This window comes from Nyctereutes procyonoides, unplaced genomic scaffold (genome assembly GCF_905146905.1).
Source record: "Nyctereutes procyonoides isolate TBG_1078 unplaced genomic scaffold, NYPRO_anot_genome, whole genome shotgun sequence".
Taxonomy (NCBI): Eukaryota; Metazoa; Chordata; class Mammalia; order Carnivora; family Canidae; genus Nyctereutes; species Nyctereutes procyonoides.
This window is the reverse complement of record NW_026575048.1, coordinates 26,278,201-26,300,134: the sequence shown is the minus strand read 5'-3', so window position 1 is coordinate 26,300,134 and position 21,934 is coordinate 26,278,201. Positions and strand designations below refer to the sequence as shown.

The window sequence follows — 21,934 nt, the reverse complement described above, 5'->3', positions numbered from 1 at the left end:
GAAAGTAGAAACACAGGTAATTGAGAATAGGCTTTTAGATATAAATTCCATGAAAATAATCCATCAGTTCCAACTCTGATTTATTTTCAGTAATGATTTGCCAAATGGGGATAAACGCTAGTCTACTGTGTATGAATCTCTGCCATAAGACATGTATTAAGTGAAAAAATTAGACCAACCATTAAAAAAAGGGCGTAGGCATGTCCATCACCCTAAAAGTTTCCTTGGGCTCTTTTTCTGTTTGGCTTCTTCTGATCAGCATAGTGTTTTCGATATTGATCTAAGTTATTATGTATACCAACACCTCTCTCCTCTTTATTGCCTAGTATAATTCTACCATATGAATGTTGCCCCATTCACCTTTGAGTATCTGGATTGTTTATAGTTTGGCTATTATGAATAGGGTTTTGATAAACATTCATGTGTAAGTCTTTGTGTAATCACAAGCTTCATTTTCCTTGAGTCAATTTCTAGGGGTACAGTGGCTGGGTCACAAAGTAGGTTTAAACTGTGATAGAAGAGTGCCCTAAAGTGGCTACACCATTTTCTATTCCCAGAGGCCAGCATGAAAGCTCCAACGTTCCATATTTATGCTAAGAGCTCCACTGCTTTTCTGATGGGTGTTATGTAGGGTAGTCAGTTTTAGATTCACCTTTCTTTGTTCTCTGGAAACTGAGCTAACAAGGAAAGGCATATTTGATTGTTAGCGTTATGTGAAAAATCTCAGTTCAAAAAAGATGAAGGAGGGATCCTTGGATGGCTCAGCAGTTTAGTGCCTGCCTTTCAGCCCAGGGTGTGATCCTGGGGCCCCGGGATCGAGTCCCACATCAGGCTCCCCGCATGGAGCCTGCTTCTCCCTCTGCCTGTGTCTCTGCCTTTCTCTTTCTCTCTCTCTCTCTCTCTCTCTCTCTTCCTCCCTCCCTCCCTCCCTCCCTCTGTGTGTGTGACTCTCATGAATAAATAAATAAAATCTTAAAAAAAAAAGATGAAGGAGAGTCCTGAGAACATGAATTTCATCAACAAGAGAAATACTACATTACCTAGATGTTTGCCTTAGCATAATGGAAGCACACTGGCTTTGTTTGCACTACTTTAAAATCATTTGATTTTCATTTCTTTTTCAAAATCTAAAAGAACGTATGTGAGGAAACGAAACACTATTCTGTTTATAAATAATTGTATAGATTTGAGAACTCAGTGCATTGTATTAGAGCTTGATTTATTCTAAATGCTTTTTGAAAGACTTCTATCTTCAAAAGCAAAAAAAAAAAATAGTAGATTGAACATTAAGTGAGCCCAACATGGGATTGTCTGCACCCCCACCTAGGGTAGTGTGAAAGATAGAGCCCTTCTAGGATTTGGACAATAGGCTTTAAAGAAACAATGTCAATCTTGGTAACCTCATTACTAAGAATGCACTGGCCAAAGTCATTCTTTTTAAATGACTTTTTAAAGTCATGCTTTTTAGTCACCCTATCTTGTTCAATCCCATGGTCAATTCTGGGCCTTATCTTCCTTGGCAGCAATGTTTGACATAGTTCATGACTCTCTCCTCTCTCGAATGTTTTCTTCTCTTGGATTTTGACTTTCTTCCTTCCTCTCTTGCCACCTGTTCTCAATCTGCTTTGCTTATTCCTATCCTCCTCCTCACTTATAAATGAGAGGCCAGGACTCCATCTTTTGACTCCCTTCTCTCTTCAAGATATACTCACTCCCGTGGCAATGTCTTCCAATTTCACAGCTTAAACACCATCTACATGTTAATGACCCAGAGTCCGGGTCTCACTCCTGAATTCCATACACATAGGTCCAACTACTTTTCAGATTTCTTCATTTGGATACTCATTACAGGCATCCTAAATTTATTTTTTTTAATAAATTAATTTTTATTGGTGTTCAATTTACCAACATACAGAATAACACCCAGTGCTCATCCGTCAAGTGTCCCCCTCCGTGCCCGTCACCCATTCACCCCCACCCCCCGCCCTCCTCCCCTTCCACCACCCCTAGTTCATTTCCCAGAGTTAGAAGTCTTTATTTTCTGTCTCCCTTTCTGATATCTCCCACACATTTCTTCTCCCTTCCCTTATATTCCCCTTCACTATTATTCATATTCCCCAAATGAATGAGAACATACACTGTTTGTCCTTCTCCGATTGACTTACTTCACTCAGCATAATACCCTCCAGTTCCATCCACGTTGAAGCAAATGGTGGGTATTTGTCATTTCTAATGGCTGAGTAATATTCCATTGTATACATAAACCACATCTTCTTTATCCATTCATCTTTCGATGGGCACCGAGGCTCCTTCCACAGTTTGGCTATTGTGGACATGGCTGCTAGAAACATCGGGGTACAGGTGTCCCGGCGTTTCATTGCATCTGAATCTTTGGGGTAAATCCCTAACAGTGCAATTGCTGGGTCGTAGGGCAGGTCTATTTTTAACTCTTTGAGGAACCTCCACACAGTTTTCCATAGTGGCTGCAGCAGTTCACATTCCCACCAACAGTGAAGAGGGTTCCCTTTTCTCCGCATCCTCTCCAACATTTGTTGTTTCCTCAGGCATCCTAAATTTAAAGTGCCCAAGTCAAACTCCTAATCTCTTCCACAAAGCCTATTTCTTGGCACCTTTGCACCTGCTATTCCTTTGAATGAACGGTCTTCCTATAAATAATCAAATGCCATGAACTCAAGGCAGCTTCTGTCTGCCTCTGTAATATCTGCTCCCTCCCCTCTCTCCCGTCCCCACATACCCCCCTTTTATTTTCCTCCATAGCTTTTACTGTCACTTAACAAACTTTATATTTTACTTATTTATCATGTATATCTCCCTCACTAGAATGTTAGCTCCACAAAAGGAGGAATTTCTGTCTGTTTGCTTTATTGCTGTGTATCTTATGCCTAGGACAATACCTGGTACATCCCTGGCACTCAAATATTTATTGAATAATGCATACATGAAAAGAACTAATGCTTTTGACTTGGAAAGGAATATCCTAATTCCTTTAGGATATATGGTTTTATATGCTAATATAAAATACTAGCACTTCTTCTCACCTTTTTTTCATTTGGTCCACAAAGAAATGACCAAGAGAGAGGGGCCACAGAAAGGCAGGGTAAATAATAAATCTTCTTTTTCAAGCTTTGCAAGGGACTAGCATGGAGCAATCACAGTGAGGGGCTGGGGAAGGTGGGAAGGCAGGCATAGAAGCAGAGACTGTATCTAGAAGGGGAATAAGTCAGAGGCAGAACCTCTGAACGTTGAGATGCCAAGGCCTCTAACAACCAAGACAACTGAGGCCACCCTTCACAGGCTGAGTGGCTACTGAGCATGCTGGAGCAAGTAACACACAGAAATTAGCACAATACTTGGGATTCTGACTCTGATTCTGACTCCCAGCAGGATTGTAGGATAACACTGCAAGAAAACAAGGCCTTTGCCAGAGTTGTTAGAGGAAAGTTACACATGTAAATATAAAAGCCAACAAGAAAGATGGTTCTTCCTCCCACAGCTGTGAGAGGCATGTGAACAGTAACAGCTCAGTTAATTACGGCTAAATACCATTGGGGAGGGTCGGAAATACTACTAGTTGGGAATTAGCAGGCTGAAGTGCTATTATAGTTTCAAAGGGAGCACTGAGTTGAATGGACTCCAATTCTATTTATAACCTAGAACACTAGGGAAATTATCCCTGACTTTAAGAGAAAAAAGACCAATTATCTACTCCAAAAGAAACCTTATTGAAAAAAAAATATAAACACTGATGAGCAAATTGGCTAAAAAGTTTTTGTTTGGCTTTTTATGTGGTTGATGTTGATAGAATAAAAATCCTGGGCTTCTGATGAGATGGGCAACACATTAAAAGAGGCAAAACAGAGCAACATGTCCTCTACTGAGAACCAGTCAATGGCCTGGTGACACTCTGGGTCAGTCAGGGGTTAGGGCAGAAGAGATTTTGGTGATCAGGTTAGGTTTTCAGAGCCTTCGCAGGTGTCCTGTCACCTATTTGTTCCGAAAGAGGTTTTTCTGTGGCTGGCCCCCAGCTACATGCCTACCTCTTCCATTGGAAAGCCACTATGTTGAATCATTAACAGTTACCCATGTGTGAAATACAAATCAAACCCACAATGAGATACCACCTCACACCAGTGAGAATGGGGAAAATTAACAAGGCAGGAAACCACAAATGTTGGAGAGGATGCGGAGAAAGGGGAACCCTCTTGCACTGTTGGTGGGAATGTGAACTGGCGCAGCCACTCTGGAAAACTGTGTGGAGGTTCCTCAAAGAGTTTAAAAATAGACCTGCCCTATGACCCAGCAATTGCACTGCTGGGGATTTACCCCAAAGATACAGATGCAATGAAACGCCGGGACACCTGTACCCCGATGTGTCTAGCAGCAATGTCCACAATAGCCAAACTGTGGAAGGAGCCTCGGTGTCCATCGAAAGAGGAATGGATAAAGAAGATGTGGTCTATGTATACAATGGAATATTCCTCAGCCATTAGAAACGACAAATACCCAGCATTTGCTTCAACGTGGATGGAACTGGAGGGTATTATGCTGAGTGAAGTAAGTCAATCGGAGAAGGACAAACATTATATGGTCTCATTCATTTGGGGAATATAAAAAAATAGTGAAAGGGAATAAAGGGGAAAGGAGAAAAAAATGAGTGGGAAATATCAGAAAGGGAGACAGAACATGAGAGACTCCTAACTCTGGGAAACGAACAAGGGGTGGTGGAAAGGGAGGTGGGTGGGGGGTGGGGGTGACTGGGACATGGGCACTGAGTGAGCACTTGACGGGATGAGCCCCGGGTGTTATTTTATATGTTGGCAGATTGAACTCCAATAAAAAATTTTTAAAAATAAAAACAAAACAAAAAAAAAAGTTACCCATGTGTTATAGAGTTCCCAATACACAATTTTTGAGTATTGGGAATATACAAAATAATGAAATCGAATTTCATTATTTTGATTCATCACTTCTTTGCCTATTTTTCGATAAAGGTATGTTGACTACAACTTTTCACTGGAGTCATTAGTCCTTGAAGAACATCATTACCTCAGGATCAAATCCTAGATGATCTACTTACCCATCGATAACATACATTTTAAGGCCTCTGAAACTGCCCCAACTGCTATCTGGAAAGGCTGTCCCTCGTTGTGCCAAGTTCTTTGGTCAGTAAAGTAGGATGCTACAAAGTATAATGGATCTTTCCGGACCAAGAAGGCCTGACAAGTAAGTGTCATGGCCATTTTTTAATGTGTGCCACATTGTGGCACAAATGTGTCACAAAAAACACTCACTGAAAAGCTCATGTGCTTCTGTCCAAGGTGGGGTTCAGCCCCTCACTCACAGACTCTTAATTCTCCATGTGAGGCACAATCCTGCCCTCCTCACATTTCTAGTTTCACAACTGACAGTTTATATGTAGTATGTCAAGGGATGAACCAGAAAAACAAACAAACAAAAAAACGGTGAGCTGGGTAGACAATGTGTACAAAGCATTTGCATGTGACCAGCTCAGGAGCCCTAACCACCCCAGAGGTGCTGAGGCACAGCAGGTAGTTGGGTGGTGGCTGGTTGACAATTACACCATGCTGTATACCTGGAGTATCTTTTAGAAATGCTTAGGCAAAAAGCTCAAAGCTGAATTGAGGTTTAGCTCTTAAAATTTTTCCAGTTATCTGGAAAATTAACTTGCTTTTACCTACTTGGATGCTAGTCCTACATAAATAAGGTGTTACCATTCAGAACTATATATCCAGGATAAACCATCCAAAGCTGAGAAAAGTGAAACTGATTTTTACTTGTTTAGATGGCATAATTCTAAAACACAGCTCTGAGCAGCGCAAAGAAAACCTGGATTCCATTGGCTTCTTTTCATTGTGTGATCACGGGGAAAATGTTTTTCCAGGAACCTCATGTCCTGACTGTGAAGTCAAAAGGTTGGACTCAAGGACAGAAGCCAGGGTGATGTCCAGATTTCTCTGGGATTCCGCAATCAAGACAATTCTCACCTTCACAGTGGTCCCCAAGGGCCGATGCTCTGTAACCTCGGTCACAGACACAGAGAAAAGAGCCCTCTGTGTTCCTGCATTGTCCATTACTGCAGAGATGGTGGTGCTGACATTCATCAATATCTACAAGCAAGAGAGTAAAAAGAAACTGTATAGGTTATACTTTAAGAATTTTTTTAACCGTATGTGTTAAAGAAGTCTATAAACTATCTGGTTTATAATTAATGTAGACTCTTTGTTAGGTGAATTAAACCAATCTCTAGTAAAAGGTCATGAATCCAGGGCACCTGGATGGTTCAGTGGTTAAGCATCTGCCTTTGGCTCAGGACATGATCCTGGGGTCCCAGGATTGAGTCCCGCATCTGACTCCCCACAGGGAGCCTGCTTCTCCCTCTGTCTATATATCTCTGCCTCTCTCTATGTGTCTCTCATGAATAAATAAATTTTTTTAAAAAGGTCATGAATCCCCCAGTAGGGAAAATCCAGATGAACTTAAAATCTTAACCAGTAAGCTAAGGATCTCTATATATTAATCCCAATGTTCACTGTTGAGTGGCAAATACTGTGCTGCCACCTGTGAACCTCAACTTAGCTTCTTATATCTCTTTTATAGGTTCAAAGACAACACTGAACAAAAGCATTAAGGCCTGTAACAAACTAAAGGAGAGGTTGCAAACTACAGCCCACTGCCTACTACTGTAAACTAAGTTTTACTGGCAAATAGCACCAAAAATTCATGTACCATCTGGGCCTTTACAGGAGAAGTTTGCTGACCCTTGATTTAAAGTGTCAATGGCATAAACATCTTCATTTCCTTTTTGCGGATAAACCTCTCAAGCCTGCTAGCAATCAGGCTTCCATTTTTTTTCCCTCTCTCCCAATGATTTTCCGGCCAAATCTAATGGTCTTTCCCTCCTCTCAGCCAATTTGCTATCTACATTGTCACTGAATCTCTCTCTACCTTACCCACATGTCCTCATCTTAGAGATGTTTTGATTTGTAACCTCAGCCCTGAGCTCAGGCTCAAGCACACACATGTCATATCCGCACAACAGAAGGCACACTGATGTTTCGCATGTACTCAATTATTTCACTTTTACCATTAGATTTTAAGTTTCCTGAGGGCCGGACTATGTCTACTACATCCTTTATTACTTAGATGATCTAGTATTTTACAGTAAGCAGGTATTAATTCACGCTGTTTGTTGACAAACTTTGTTCTTCACATCTGAGTACATTGACCTACTTCTGGCAACATGTCTCTAGAAGAGTTAACACAAACGTCAGTTTCCACAGGGACACACAACTCTGCTCTCCCTCACTCTCCTGACAGCATCATTTTGATTATCATGGCATTTGGCACTTAAAATCAGTTTGCCCCTACTGATAATCCGTGGATGGTTCTGCATGTATCTGACTTATTTTTGGTAGTGACATCACAGGCTCTTCAGAAGAAAGGATTATGAATAGGATAGCCTTATTATATTACCTATAGTCTTCTTCTCTTATTATACATGCATTTGTAGTTGTCTAGGCCTGGTGGGCATTTGATAAATGCTAATTAAGGTCAAGAGTTATAAAATAAAGTAAAAAACTTTGAGATGGACTTATAGACTCTAGAACAAATTACTTAATTTACCTGTATATTATGAACATGCTTGCATGTGTTCTCAATTTCTGGATAAGGAATTGTAATGTCTTTCCACATTTAAGAAAGGGGAAACGGGGGCAGGTTATGATGACATTGGCAGATCTCTCTGTAGTGCCATTCACTTACAATAGCATCTCAGAAGGCATTTGCACTCATTAAATATTCAAAGTTTACATAGAGACGTGGTTATGATTTGTTTCCTTACTGATCTTGTAGAGTGTGTATTCTGTTCTTAACTAAATGGGATTTAAATAACTTTTATTTTCAAGAACTCTAGATACTTGTACTGGTTGCCAGTGATACTGTGATATCTTCAAGCTCAGGAAGCACATATTTAGTGAGAAGTGAAGTAATTCTGTGTGAGGTTCGATGACATTTATTTTTCAAGTCTAAGGTCAACCCCAGCAAGCTCCAAAATACTATCATGTGTAGAACGGGACATATTTCACAAGCTTTATCTGTGACATGAGGGGGATGCTGTTTAATTTAGTCTTGATGAAAAGTCTTCTTCAGTAAAAATTTTTTAAAAAAGAAAAAATTTTGGATGCCTGGGGGGCTCAAGAGTTGAATGTCTGGCTTTGGCTCAGGTCATGATCCTGGGGTCCTGGGACTGAGTTCGGCATCAGGCTCCCCACAGGGAACCTGCTTCTCCCTCTACCTATGTCTCTGCCTCTCTCTGTGTGTCTCTCATCAATAAATAAAATCTTTAAAAAAGAAAAAAAATTTAAAGGGGAATATTACCCAATAACTAAGGTCATTAGCATTCCATAGCATAACGCTGGCCTGTTACAATAACCTTCCAACTGCTGAAATATGAGTAGGTAAAACTTTCAGATGAATTTAATTGAACTGAGAGAGCAGTACTTTTTCTTCCTAAGAAGAACACTCAGCCACTGATCACAAATACTGTATTTTTCCAATTTAACCCTAGTCCATCCTGTGTTATTGACTTTTCTGCCTTAGGCTGAGGTCCCTTGCTTTCTGGCACTATCATGCAACCATTCAGTTAGTTTCTGACAGAAACTCCCTTTATCAAGGACAGTTTCTCAGGCCAGGTGCCATAAATGCAAACCACAGTAGCTCACATAGCTATACCCCTACCTTCACACTGGTCTTTCGCTGCTGACAGCTGGTACCCCTGCCCACAGGTACACCTGAAGGAGCCCTCAGTGTTTTTGCATTGTCCATTTATGCACAGGTTCCCTTGCTGACACTCATCAATATCTGTAAAGGAAACAAATGACACTTATTTTAAAATAGGCTTCTATCTAGAACATACCATCACTTCAACTCTAAGCCTATGAATCAAGCTATGAAACCATGTCCTAAAGATGAATGTCTAACAACTTTTTTCTTCTGAAAATGTATTGCTTGAAATGCATCTGAAACATTTTGCCCAGAGAACTTCATTTGTGGCACAGTCCTTCCCCACAAGTACACCTGACAATTATCCATTTCCTGAGCAAAGCTGTAATTCTTAGTCTCTCATGTAGCATTAAAATTTTGAATTTTATCCTGATATAAGCAAGGTGTCACATGATCCCATGTTTCCTGAAATGGTTCACATAAACTATTAATGTCATGGGAGCTCATGAATTCGTTTTTAAATTAAGTTTTCAGAAAAATTAATTTGGCTGATGAGAAACTTTTGTCTCACTTATTTGTAAATAAAACAAATCAATCACATAGTAAATTCTGGCTGCCAACTACTGACTGCCAATGCAGAAACTAAACAAGTGAGCTGTCATTTTAAGAATGATTTTACACCTTTCCAAGTGCTCTAAGTCCATTAGCTTTCGGAGTGGTCGACAGCAAAGAACAGCCTACACCATATTTTCTTTCAGCACATTCTATTAAATACTTGAGACGTTGCTTCAAGAACTTAAGACCAACAGCAGCTCATGGAGCTGGTTGGATCTCACGTAATGTCTGACAACATTTTTAGTGCCTTGGACTCTTTTTGACTTTCTCAAAGAAGATGACAAATTAAGCATTCCCATGTGAAGATGTCTGCAGCAAGAATATACCCTCTATTCCAAGTACTGTCAGGGTATGCCAGACAACTTACATAAGTTACTCATTTATGTCGGGAGTACTGTCAGAAGTAATTCATTATAAGTAATGACACACACATTTGGAACAACTTGAGGCAACCTAAGTTATCTCAAATAGGTGATCTTTGGGTCTTTGAAATGATCAAGGGGACAGAGGCAGTGTAATTCTACAGATTAAAAAAGCCTTTTTCTTTTGTGATGAGGGACAAAATTCCTATGACAAAAGAACACATTCTAATGAAACAGGCATGCGGGACATATGTCTTCTCTCTTTTGTGCCAGGATATACACAGAAAAAAATCATTATCCCTGAAAAGTATTTCTTTAAGGGACTTTCACATGTATCACTATGACAAACCCAGCTCAGAGTTAAAATAGGGACTATCTCTAGGTATCTATAAATTTTGGACATATAATGCTAAAATATACAAAGAGATACAAAAACATAGATACAGGGATCCCTGGGTGGCCCAGCGGTTTAGCGCCTGCCTTCGGTGTGATGCTGGAGTCCCAGGATTGAGTCTCACATCAGGCTCCACGCAGGGATACAAAAAAAAAAAAAAAGATACAAAGAAACAAGATACAAAAAAAAGATACAAAGAAACAAGTACTGAATTCATTTTTTGAACAAAGGCTGTCAATACATTTAGTGAGGTGGAAACAAAGTCAATATTTAGCACTAAGGTGAAATGGGCAGTTGCTGGAATACTGGAAAGGGGACAGATTTAAGATCTGGGAAGAATGTGACATCTGTGAGCTGATATGGTTGGGAAATATTATGAAATAATTAAAGAAAAAGGATGTTATATAATTTATGATTGTAAAAAGGTGGGCTTTGATTGGGGAGTAAGGAAAAGAATCAGCAGAAATGTAGGTTTCTAGAGCAGAAGATGGGGACCTTGCCTAACCCTATCCCACACTGTAATACAGACACCAGGAAAATCAGAGTAGGGGCCCAGGTTAACTGGCAAGTGGTCGTAACTGCCCTTTTCCACCTCCAACCTTTGACGTGTGTTGCTTTTTCTGCCTCCTAAATTTTTCTCCCCTCCTCATTCAAAATTTTAAGACCAAGGTCGAACAGCAGACCTTCTGGGAAACTCTCCCAGAAGCACACAAGCAGGATTAGCCACACACTTCTTGGCTTTAACAAAACTTTGTATATGCCTATAATGTGGTGAATAACAACATCAACCACGTGTCAGACCTGTCCCTGCATTATCCCATCTTCTGCATATTATCTCTGTTTTTGTATTTTTTCACACAATCCTCACATCAACGAGAGTAGGCACCATTACTGTTGCCTTCTCACAGATGAGCAAATAAGGCTTAGCAAAGGAAGAAAACTTATCGAAGCTTACACTTCTGAGTGTCCGAGCTAGGTTCTGATACACTACACTCCTTTTTAAACTAAATTCCAGACTTAATTTGGATTTCACCAGTGTTTTCATCCATGCACTTTTCTGTTCCAGGACCCAAACCAGGGTACCACATTGTAATTAGGGGTCTTGTCTCCCCACAGTCTTTCCATGACCTTCACAACCTTAACAGTCTTGAGAATATGGGGCAGACACCTGTAGAATGTCTCCAATCTGGATTTGTCTGATATTTTCCTCATGATTAGAAGGGGGCTATGGGGTTTTGGAAGGAATAACACAGAGGTGAAATGCTCTGGCTCTCACATAACGTCAGGGGTACATGACATGCCCATGACATCACTGATACTGTTAACCTTTATTACTTGGTACTTTATTATCTATACTTATCTGTAGTAGGTTTCTATTTTTCCAACCAATTAAAGTTCTGTGAGAGATTAAAACCTCTCAGTAGCACCTGCATTTGAACACAGTGCCTGGAACATGTGGGTTTCTTGATACACCCAAAAGGAAGGGAAGTTATGAAGGGAAGTTTCTACTGTAGCCCAAAAGAGTGTCACATAGAGGGGGGAAAAAGAGTATTCCTAGGGCTGGCATCAAATGATGGTATGAATCTGGGAATGCTGGGGAGCATTCTTATAGAGGAGCAGACTCAGCTGGGATGGCTGAGTAAGAAAGAGGTTATAAGTCATTCATCCAACATGTGTTTACTCAGAGCATTATCCCTCTAAAGAGTCTAATCCCTGGATTTTAGAGACGGCATGAGACCTGGAAATATGAGTTTATTTATTCAAGGTTGCATGGCAAACCACTAGACGAGCTGGGTAGGAAGGCTGTGGATGTGGGCTGGCAGGAAAAGGACTCAGAGGGAAGGGAGATGCTCACTTTACCTGCTGAGCTGGGAGTGGCTGGCGTTCCACTGTACACAAGGAGTTGGGCCCCCCAGGCCGAGGTTACTGAATTTGCTACTGCTAGTGGGAGATGCTACAATTCTTAAAGACAGTAAGATATCTGCTTACTACTTATCTACTGTGGTGAGAAATTAATCTCCACCCTAAGGCCTTCACTTTCATTGAGACACTTCAGAAAGAAGACAAACTTCACTTATTTCCTCTCTTCCTCCCCTGCAAAGACCATGGTTTTAGGTATAAAGCATGAGGAGCAGAAAGGAAGCCATCCAGAGATTGGACCAGAGAAAAATCTAAATTTAAAGAATTATGCAAAGAAAAATTAGAGAAGCCTTGGACAAATTACAATATAACTCCAAAAAATGTATTGTAATATACAGACACATGTACATAGGTTTACACATTATATAGAAAGCGTTCATATAGATTGGTTAAAAAACCTGATAAGTGGTAACAGATATTAACATAACTTTTAGAAGGAAAAAATACAAATGTTTAACAACCATACAAAATAAATGTAATAATTAGAAGTGTCCAGGGAATTAATATAAATAAGCATGAATAATAAATCTTTTAGAATTAAAAGAAACACATTTAAAAAATTATAAATTAGTGTTCTGTCAAAATAATAAAAAACATTACATTTTATCCAATTTTTCTACTTTCATAAATAAGGAAATGATCCTAGAATTCAGACCAAGTTTTATTTTATTTATTTTTAATAAAGATTTTATTATTTATTCATGACAGACGCACAGAGAGAGAGAGAGAGAGAGGCAGAGACACAGGCAGAGGGAGAAGCAGGCCCCATGCAGGGAGCCTGATGTGGGACTCGATTCCCGGGTCTCCAGAATCATGCCCTGGATCCTGGGCTGAATGCAGGTGCTAAACCGCTGAGCCACCTGGGGATCCCTAAGTTTTATTTTATTTTTTTTAAAAAAAGCTTGTTAGGTTTGTTTTTTTCCTTTTTTTTTTTAACATAATAAGTTGGAAGAAAAATATGGTTGTTCAACACATGAACAGCAAGAAAATGCTGAAATAGTAATATTTTGGACTATACACCCTTTAAATGCATAGTAAAAGTAATATGCAGCTTTTAAAAATAATACTTGAGAAGAGTTATTCATGATGTGTAAAATGCACGTGATTTACTGTTAAGTGACAAAAAGCAAGATACAAAATTATACATACATTATCTTAGTGATAGAAAACATCCATGAGAAAGGAGTATTGATGAATGAGATTAAGAAATTATTTTTCTTACTTTTTTGTGTTTGCTAGATTTTCTACAATTTTTTTTTTTTTTACAAATTTTTATTTGAGAGCGAGAGAGCACTCGTGCGTACACACACACACACACACACACACACACACACACACACACACAGGAGCAGGGGTGGAGCAGAGAAGCAGAGAGAGAAGCAGACACCCCACTAAGCAGGGAGCCCAACTCAGGGCTTTATCCCAGGGCTCTGGAATCAAGCAGATGCTTAGCCAACTAAGCCACCCAGGCACTCCTACAATAAATGTTTTTTAATAGCAAATTTATTGAGATATAATTCACTACCACAATTCACCTAAAGTATACAATTCAATGGTTTTTAGCATAGTCACAGAGTTGTGGAATTGTGTGTATTGTTTTTATAAAGAGAAGAAATGAAATAAAAAGATCTGTGTTTACAGATGTTCTCTAAAAATATGCTGTTTTCCTTTATGTAAACAGATATGGTCTGTATGTTACCACAGGGAGGAGTGATTTTCAAAGACGCCAACAAAAATATGCTCCAAGTAGCTCAGTCAAAATAAATGACAGGTAGCAGGGTTCTTTTTTTTTTTTTTTTCCTTTTTGGTTCCCTTTTCTAAGCTAATTACTCTAACATATTCTTAAATGCAGTTCAAATAAAAATGAGAAATCTGATCACAGTATTTACCTTTGCAGTGCTTGTGGTCTGGTGTTGGGCTATAGCCCTTGTGGCAGGAGCACATGTAGGAACCTTCAAGGTTGGAGCAAGTACCATTTGTGCAGACCTGTGGTTCAAGGCATTCATCCACATCTTGAAGAATATTGCATAAGGGGGGAAAAACCCATGAAGAGAGAAAAAAAGAAACATGAATAAAGTTGCATCTGGCTAAAAATAGAAATAGCACTTCTTCAAACAGGGACAGGTTTCTTTAAGATAAACTTTCAAATTAGTCCAAAGGAGAAACAGACGCTCTGGTGTGAACTGCATGTATGACAGTTCTATACCTTGATTTATTTTATGCAAAGTAACTCAAAAAAAGGAACCAAACATACTCTGTGGATAAATTCAATGGAAAGTTCATTGTAGAGGGGAGGGCAGAAGAGAGGGCAGTTTCAGAGCAGCACCCCTTACAAAATGAAGTATTCCAGAGAATCAAAGATACCTAGTTAGGGAACTGACAAGTTTAGCAGGAAGTCATGGTTTGCCAAAGAAAAAGATAGGACTCAGGATCTGAAGAAACCCCCACCAGAGTTCTTAACAGAAATGTAAAGCAAAACAAAACAAAACAAAAAAACAAAACTCAGATCAAATGTTCAAAGATGGCACTGAATCAGTAATAAGCCACTGGGCAGTTTGAAGGTAAAGAACAGGCTGCAGAGAGAGAGAGAAAATAATACTCATCTTCACCAAGCACTTACTGCATGGAAACTCTAAAGGCTGTACGTGTATTAGCTTATGTAATCCTAACAGAAGCCATACATGCCAACCATTGTATAGAAAAAGGAACCAAGATTCGAAGAAGACAGATTACCCACGGCCATATGGTTTAAAACTGGTGGCTCATAGGTGAATCTAGTCAGCCTAACTCCAAAGATCATCCTTTAGACCCGTTTCTACTAACACAAGTCAGGTCTAGTGATAGGAACCACTGAAGAGAGAATTAAGAATGTTTGTTTTTATTATTTGCTAACATAGCATTAATAAAGAAACAATCATCAAAGTATTCATTGATTTCATTCAGGATTCATTAAGCTCTCACTAGAATATTGTTAATTCAGGGGCGCCTGGGTGGCTCAGTTGATTAAGCATCCAACTCTTGGCTTTGGCTCAGGTCATGATCCCAGAGTTGGGAGATCAAGCCCACCACTGAGCTCCAGTGGGGAAGTCTGGCTGAGATTCTTTTCCTTGTCCTCGGCCCCTCCCCTGCTCACCCTTTTTCTCCCTCTTTCTTTCTAAAATAAATACATCTTTAAAAAAAATAAATTGTAAAAAAGAAAAAAGAAAAAGGAGAAAAAATGAGTGGGAAATATCAGAAAGGGAGACAGAACATGAGAGACTCCTAACTCTGGGAAACGAACAAGGGGTAGTGGAAAGGGAGGTGGGCGGGGGATGGGGGTGACTGGGTGACAGGCACTGAGGGGGGCACTTGATGGGATGAACACTGGGTGTTATGCTAGATGTTGGCAAATTGAATTCCAATAAAAAAATTAAAAAAAAGAAACAGGAAAAAGAATATATTCTTGATTGAAAAAGAAACATTTGCGTTCTATGCCCCATCTGAGTCCCTCTGGTAAGTCCACTACATGTTGCAGTGAAAAGGCAGACAGTGTAACATGAACAACCAAACCCTTAAGAGGAAAAATTTAAACCCCTATGTTTAAACCTACACATAGCATCATGATTTAGGCTTAACTTTACAGCAGTCTGTGACTTAATCCAAGTATCTTAATCAGAAAGCAGACAAACAATAAGGAGGAAAATGCTCTTGACTACATCCATTTCATTTTGCAATGCTCATCATGAAAGCAATAAAGCTTTCCACCCTCCTAATATTAACAGGCAGAGAGTCACGAACATATTAACATCAGAGATCTAGTTCTAACTCAGCCTTCCAGAGGTCAGACTGTACTCTTTTGCATGACATTTCATGAAAACTGTACTCTAGCTTTCTTACAATGCTATCTAGAAATAGAGGATTACCCAAATAGGGCAAAGGTGTGTGAGCACGCAAGCACACAGGCGTACGCTTCACATGCTAATTGAAAACAGCTAAGTCACTGGCATCGCCTGCGTGTTCTACTTTGCTTTCACAAAATCACTTGTTATGGTGAACTGACCCTACTCTACGACGGCAAAAATAGCACTTCCAGACTGACTCATTGTCCATCCTTTCTCTGGTTGTGGGAGTCCACTTTTATAAACACTGAACACAAACAACTTGAAAGAAGAAGCCAAACGCTGAAGCCAAAGTAAATAATGGGACAAAATGAGCCTAGACTCCTGGCATGTAAATTCCAGACAGCAACATTAAAATGTCATGTCTAGTATGCGGATTGGTTTCAAAAATGTAAAAAAGTCAAAAAATGTATGGATTGTTCTCTTTAATTATTCACATACCATATGAAATGTGATTTATTGGGCTACAGAAAATAGCAACAAAATCAACTTCTAAGACCATATTTTCTCTAGCTAAAGCAAATTAACAGGCAGTACAGATTATCATTCATGAAATATTTTAAAAATACTAGATATTAGGGCGTCTAGGTGGCTCAGTCAGTTAAGTGTCCAACTCTTGGTTTTGGCTCAGGTCATGATCTCAGGGTTGTGGAATGGAACTCCACATTGGGCTCTGCACTCAGCATGGAGTCTGCTTGTCCCTCCTCCTCTACCTCTCCCCCTGCTTGCACTCTCTCTTTCAAATAAATAAATAAAATCTTTTAAAAAAAAAAACACTTGATACTACAAGATACTTGAGTTAAGAGTACCACACTGCACACTGAAGAGTTGCTAAGAGAGTTCATCTTACAAGTCCTCATCATAAGGAAAAAAAAAATTTAATTCTGTAACTATGGTAATAGACTTTCACTAGACTTACTGTGATCATTTTGTAACATATACAAGTATCAAGTTATTGTGTTGTAAATATGAAACTAATATAATGTTATAGATCTATTATACCTCAAAAAGAATATATAGTAGGAAGGCACCTGGACTGTGGGGCCTCACTTGATGGAGGTAAAAGGAGTGAAATAAACTCAGTTTTATCTTTCACCCAGACCTGTCTCTTAAGCTGCAGACCCCTACAACCTGGTTGGTCAGTGTACTGGATATCTCCACTTGATGTCCCATAGGCACCTCCAAGTCTTCACAGCCAAAACTGATCTTTCTTCCTCTATTTTCTTCATGCTGACTTCCAGGTCAATATGTGATACCACTATCCACCTAGATGCCCAAGTCAGAAACTGGGAGTCATCCTTTCTAGATTCTTTATTCTCCCTCTTAACCCACATTCAATTTATAATAGATCAATTCTATCTTCCCAGTATTTCTCAAATACACCTGCTTCATTTCATTCTTACTACCACCATTCTGTCTCACATGGATTACTGCCATAGTTTCTCTATTTCAAGTGTTGCTCTCTCTAATCCACTATCCAGCCAGTAGCCAGACTAATCTAAAATATAAACAAAATTGATGGTGTTGCTCTTTTAAAAACCGTCAATGGTTTCCAGTGTTCCTCCATTCAGTCAAAGATACAAACCTGTGGAGCTCTGAGTGTTATCAACAGAAAATGTATCCTCCTCTCCTCCCAGTTCTTCAAACCCTTGGGAGGATCAAGGCTTTGGGAAACAAGATAGTCCCTATCTACCCCACCAGCCAACACCCATAGCCTCTTATCCTTCCTGCAGAGGGAAATGGCTAGGTCTTTGGTTTTCTATATTGGAGCTCAAATCACATCTTACTCTAGAGTTATGGTCTTGTACAAGAGTCAGATTATCCAAATTCTTGTGTTACATATACATAATGAGTTCAAAAGCGAAAACCATAAAAAACACTGTGTTCACAGAAAAATGTGCTCCAAACTCCCAAAATACAATTTACCAATGGGCTTTTGGGACATAATTTGGCATCTTCTATTCAATGAATTAATTAAACCTCCCACAGTAAGGAAACTGCCAGGAGTTTATGAGGTCAGCACTTTGAGGATATAATCATTTAAAAGCTTATGAATCACCCTGGTATACTATTACCCAATCCAAATTGATCAATCTACAACACCCCGAGAGACTCTAACAGAGGCCTGTGGAAAACCAGATATGCCATGTCTATAGAATTTCATGATGTGCTCCTCTGAGAAGTCTATTAGAAGTCTATTAGAAGGGGCACTCTGGATAGTGGGCATGATTTGTCCTTATTAAACCCTGGCTGATTCTTATGATCGTTTTTTTATTTTAAAATGTTTCACCTTGGGGCACCTGGGTGGCACAGTTGGTTAAGTGTCAGACTCTTGGGTTTCGGCTCAGGTCCTGATCTCAGAGTTCTAAGATGGAGCCCTGCATCAGGCTCTGTGCTTGGCGAGGAGTCTGCTTAAGACACACACACACAAACTCTCTCTGTCTCTCTCAAATAAATAAATAAGTCTTAAAAAAAATTTTCACCTCATCATTTGAACCCTGCAGCCTATAGCTGTCAACATGAACATGAAATTCATGGTCATTAGTTCCTAAACTCCACCTTCTTTTTCCTTTGGGGAGAAAGGAGGACATTAATCTCTATCCAGCTCTCTGGCAACTTTCCATTCTCCATAATTTTTCCAAAGATGGCTTTCGTCTGGCCACCAAATCCACTTGCAAATATTGTCTTGGGATGGAATTCCTCTGGGTCAGGAACCCTTTTGAAATTTCCCTTCCTGGGGATCCCTGGGTGGCGCAGCGGGGGATCCCTGGGTGGCGCAGCGGTTTGGCGCCTGCCTTTGGCCCAGGGCGCGATCCTGGAGACCCGGGATCGAATCCCACATCGGGCTTCCGGTGCATGGAGCCTGCTTCTCCCTCTGCCTGTGTCTCTGCCTCTCTCTCTCTCTCTGTGACTATCATAAATAAATAAAAATTAAAAAAAAATAAATAAATGAAATTTCCCTTCCTAATGTCCTGGGAACATATGAGACAGCCTGAAAGCCCCTCTCTGGTATGCATGACATCTGAGGTACAGAGGGTGTTCACTGGCTGACCTCACGCAAGTCAGACCCAGGCTATGCTGCCTGCTTCCACTTCACCTATCACTTCCTTGAGGTTGGTCAGAGTTGGATCCAGAGTGACAGCTTACCTACTTCCTGTACTTTCAAGGAAATGACTCTCCCAACACTTCAAATCAGAAATATTCCAGAGGCCATCCCAACTCATTTAATTCCTTAGTGACCACCACAGACTTCGATGAGCAAGCACCATTTGATATTGCACAGTAAACATCTTATTCTGTCATTCTGTCTACATGAAAATACAGGACTACTCCCCACCCTCAACATGGCATTACTTCAGTTATCCCTCTTCTGTGTACATAGTCTTTGATGGTACAGATAATGGCAGAATGTATTTGACAGAAAAACAAGCATGGTAAGGTTAAGACACGAAAACTGGTTAGGCCAGAGTGATGGAACAACCCGAATCCAAGGTGCAGTATATCCACAGGATCTCAGGCACCCTCTATCAAGCCTGGCTGAGTTAAGCTGTGCAGTAGCAGTGCAGCCTACAAAAATATGTTACACATCCTTCAAAGACTCATCACTGTTTTTCAAAACTGGAAAACAGCCAATGCTATGTACACATCCCAGTTAAAGAGCCAAAGATGATCTCAGAAAATCAATCCATTACTCCTACCAAATCACAGGCTTCCTACCTCCCCTATTCCAAAAGAACATTTTGTCTTTCAGCAAAACTCAACTGGGGCTATCTGTGGTGTAGGCTGCCATCTGCCATCCGAGAGTTCAAGAACCCCTCAGCCATTCTTATTGCTGCTTGCAAAGGATGATTCCCACACACGGATCTTCTATGAACTTCTCTTTCCTCATTATCTTAATCATATTACTTTGTTTTCTTATTTTCTTGGGTGTACAGGACAGATAGATGAGTTAGTGTAAAAGGCAGAACACGAGTTTTGGAGATAAGAGACCTGGGATCATATCTTAGCTCTGCCATTTATTACCTATGACTTTAAGCAAGCATATCTGGGAATCAATTTCTATACCTGTACTACAGGGACTATTGCCCTGATAGTAAATAAAACAACGAAGACAAAGCCCTTTGTAGCAATGTAAGAGAAGTTTTTTGTTATAATAATTAGTCTTCTCACACACGTACGTTTCCTGCTTTAAAAAGTAGTTTTTCTTTGCTTTTCTTATTGAGATATAATTGCAAATGACATTGGGTAAGTTTAAGTGATAATCTGATATGCTTATATATTGCAAAAATGATTAACACAGTTAGCTAACACCTCTCTTATGTCACATAATTATTTCCCTTTTTTGTGAACCTAATTATCATCTAGCCTCTTAGCAGCTTTGAAGTATATAACACAGCACCGTTGACTGTAATCAGTGTAATACAGCACAGTTGACTATAGTCACTAATCTGTGCAAAAGATCTCCAGGGCTTATCTACCTGCCAGTTGCAAGTTCATACCCATAAACAACATCTCCCCAGTTCCCCCAGCTCCCAGCCCCTGATAACTACAATTCTATTTTGTTTTGCTTATTTACAACTTCAAGTCTTCTCTGGAATTAAGCATATAATTAGGTATTTAATAATAACATAATGACTAGTGAGAAGACTTCTTTAGCTAGAGTGATTTAGGGATTAGACTGGTGTTTGCACATTTAATAATAACTGCAAAAGGTAGAGATGTTCAGTTCTGTTGCCATCTTGTACAAAGTAAGTAAATGTAGAATGAAAGTCTTTGATTTCAGGTAAGTCTAAGAGTATCCATCTATTCCATAAAGGTTAACAATTCTTAAAATCTGAAGTAAATCCTAGTGTGAGAAGAACTAGAACAAGGAGCTTTCCATGTTTCCATGCAAGTTCTATGCACCTGGTTTTGGTTAAGACTGGCTAACCAGTTGTCAAGTGGATCAAATGACACTAAGTTCATCAAATGCCTCAGACCCATTACATTTAGAAAACGTAAATCGGAGTCACAAAGCCACCATTAACTTAATTACGGTTTGACAGAGAAGGATTACTATGGTAAAAATTTCAGAAATTTGTGTTCCCAGGTCACATGGTCTTTCATAGACTCAATTATAAAGCAAGACAATAAAGTAACTAATAAAGGGGTAGCTGCATACATCCACCAGGTGACAGATACTGTGTCTTATGCAGGTGAGCAAAGAAAATGAAGTTAAAGGATGGAGATGGCAAAGCTGCAGAAGGTAGAACATTTGTTAGAGATGATCGATGGCCCTAAAGAAAAGCATTATGACTCTCAAGAAACAGATCCCAGCTAAACAAAATTGCTGAGAAGTTGAAAGCTAACTATAAAATTAAGATTACTTAGATTCATAAAAAGAAAACTCCTGTGATAGAGGGAGAGCTAAGAACTACAGGAAATGAACTTCTTAAAGAAAGTCAAAGACGGTTATAGATAGAAACTCGACATATAATTTACTTAAACAGGTACCAGTTATTACCACACTTCTTATATTTCAGGTTTAGGGAGGTAAAAGGGAAGATAACAGAGTTGGGGGAAGAAGCATTATAATAACGTTCATTGGATCCTACCCTGTGTCACACACCTTATAGGTGCTTTATATTGCTTATTTAATCCTGATAGTAAATCCCATCAAGATTTCATCTCCCATTTTAAAGATATTGAAACCAAGCTTCAGAGAAATCATATATAACCCCAAATCTGTCTAAATTCAGGGAAACAGGATCTTTATATCAGAGTTACTGAATGTACTTTCAAACAATTTAATATTTGAGAATCTCCTTTGGAGGATGGCTCCAGTAGGGTCTGAACCACGCTTGTTCATGAGTGAAGAGAAACCTGTTAATTGAGTACCTGACAGGCTAGCTTCCCTCAAGAAAGGTTCTAGTTGAAGCAGCCAGTTGGAACTGGCCAGAACCCAGGGTGATGAAATAGTCATTAGAGGCGGGGATCAAGAGGGCAGCAGCTCCAGGCTGAAT

General features: G+C 39.6%; 1 protein-coding gene across 8 annotated transcripts in view; it reads right to left on the bottom strand.

Moving 5' to 3' along the window:
• The window catches only part of LTBP1 (latent transforming growth factor beta binding protein 1), a 389,672-nt gene that overhangs the window by 82,535 nt on the left and 285,203 nt on the right, over window positions 1–21,934 (bottom strand). For all 8 annotated transcript variants that reach the window (XM_055327297.1, XM_055327298.1, XM_055327299.1 and 5 more), the window contains 3 exons: window positions 13,944–14,066; window positions 8,779–8,901; window positions 6,027–6,149 (listed from right to left, as the gene is read on the bottom strand). In XM_055327297.1, coding sequence (XP_055183272.1) covers window positions 6,027–6,149; window positions 8,779–8,901; window positions 13,944–14,066 — 369 coding nt within the window. The remainder of the gene's footprint in view (window positions 1–6,026; window positions 6,150–8,778; window positions 8,902–13,943; window positions 14,067–21,934) is intronic.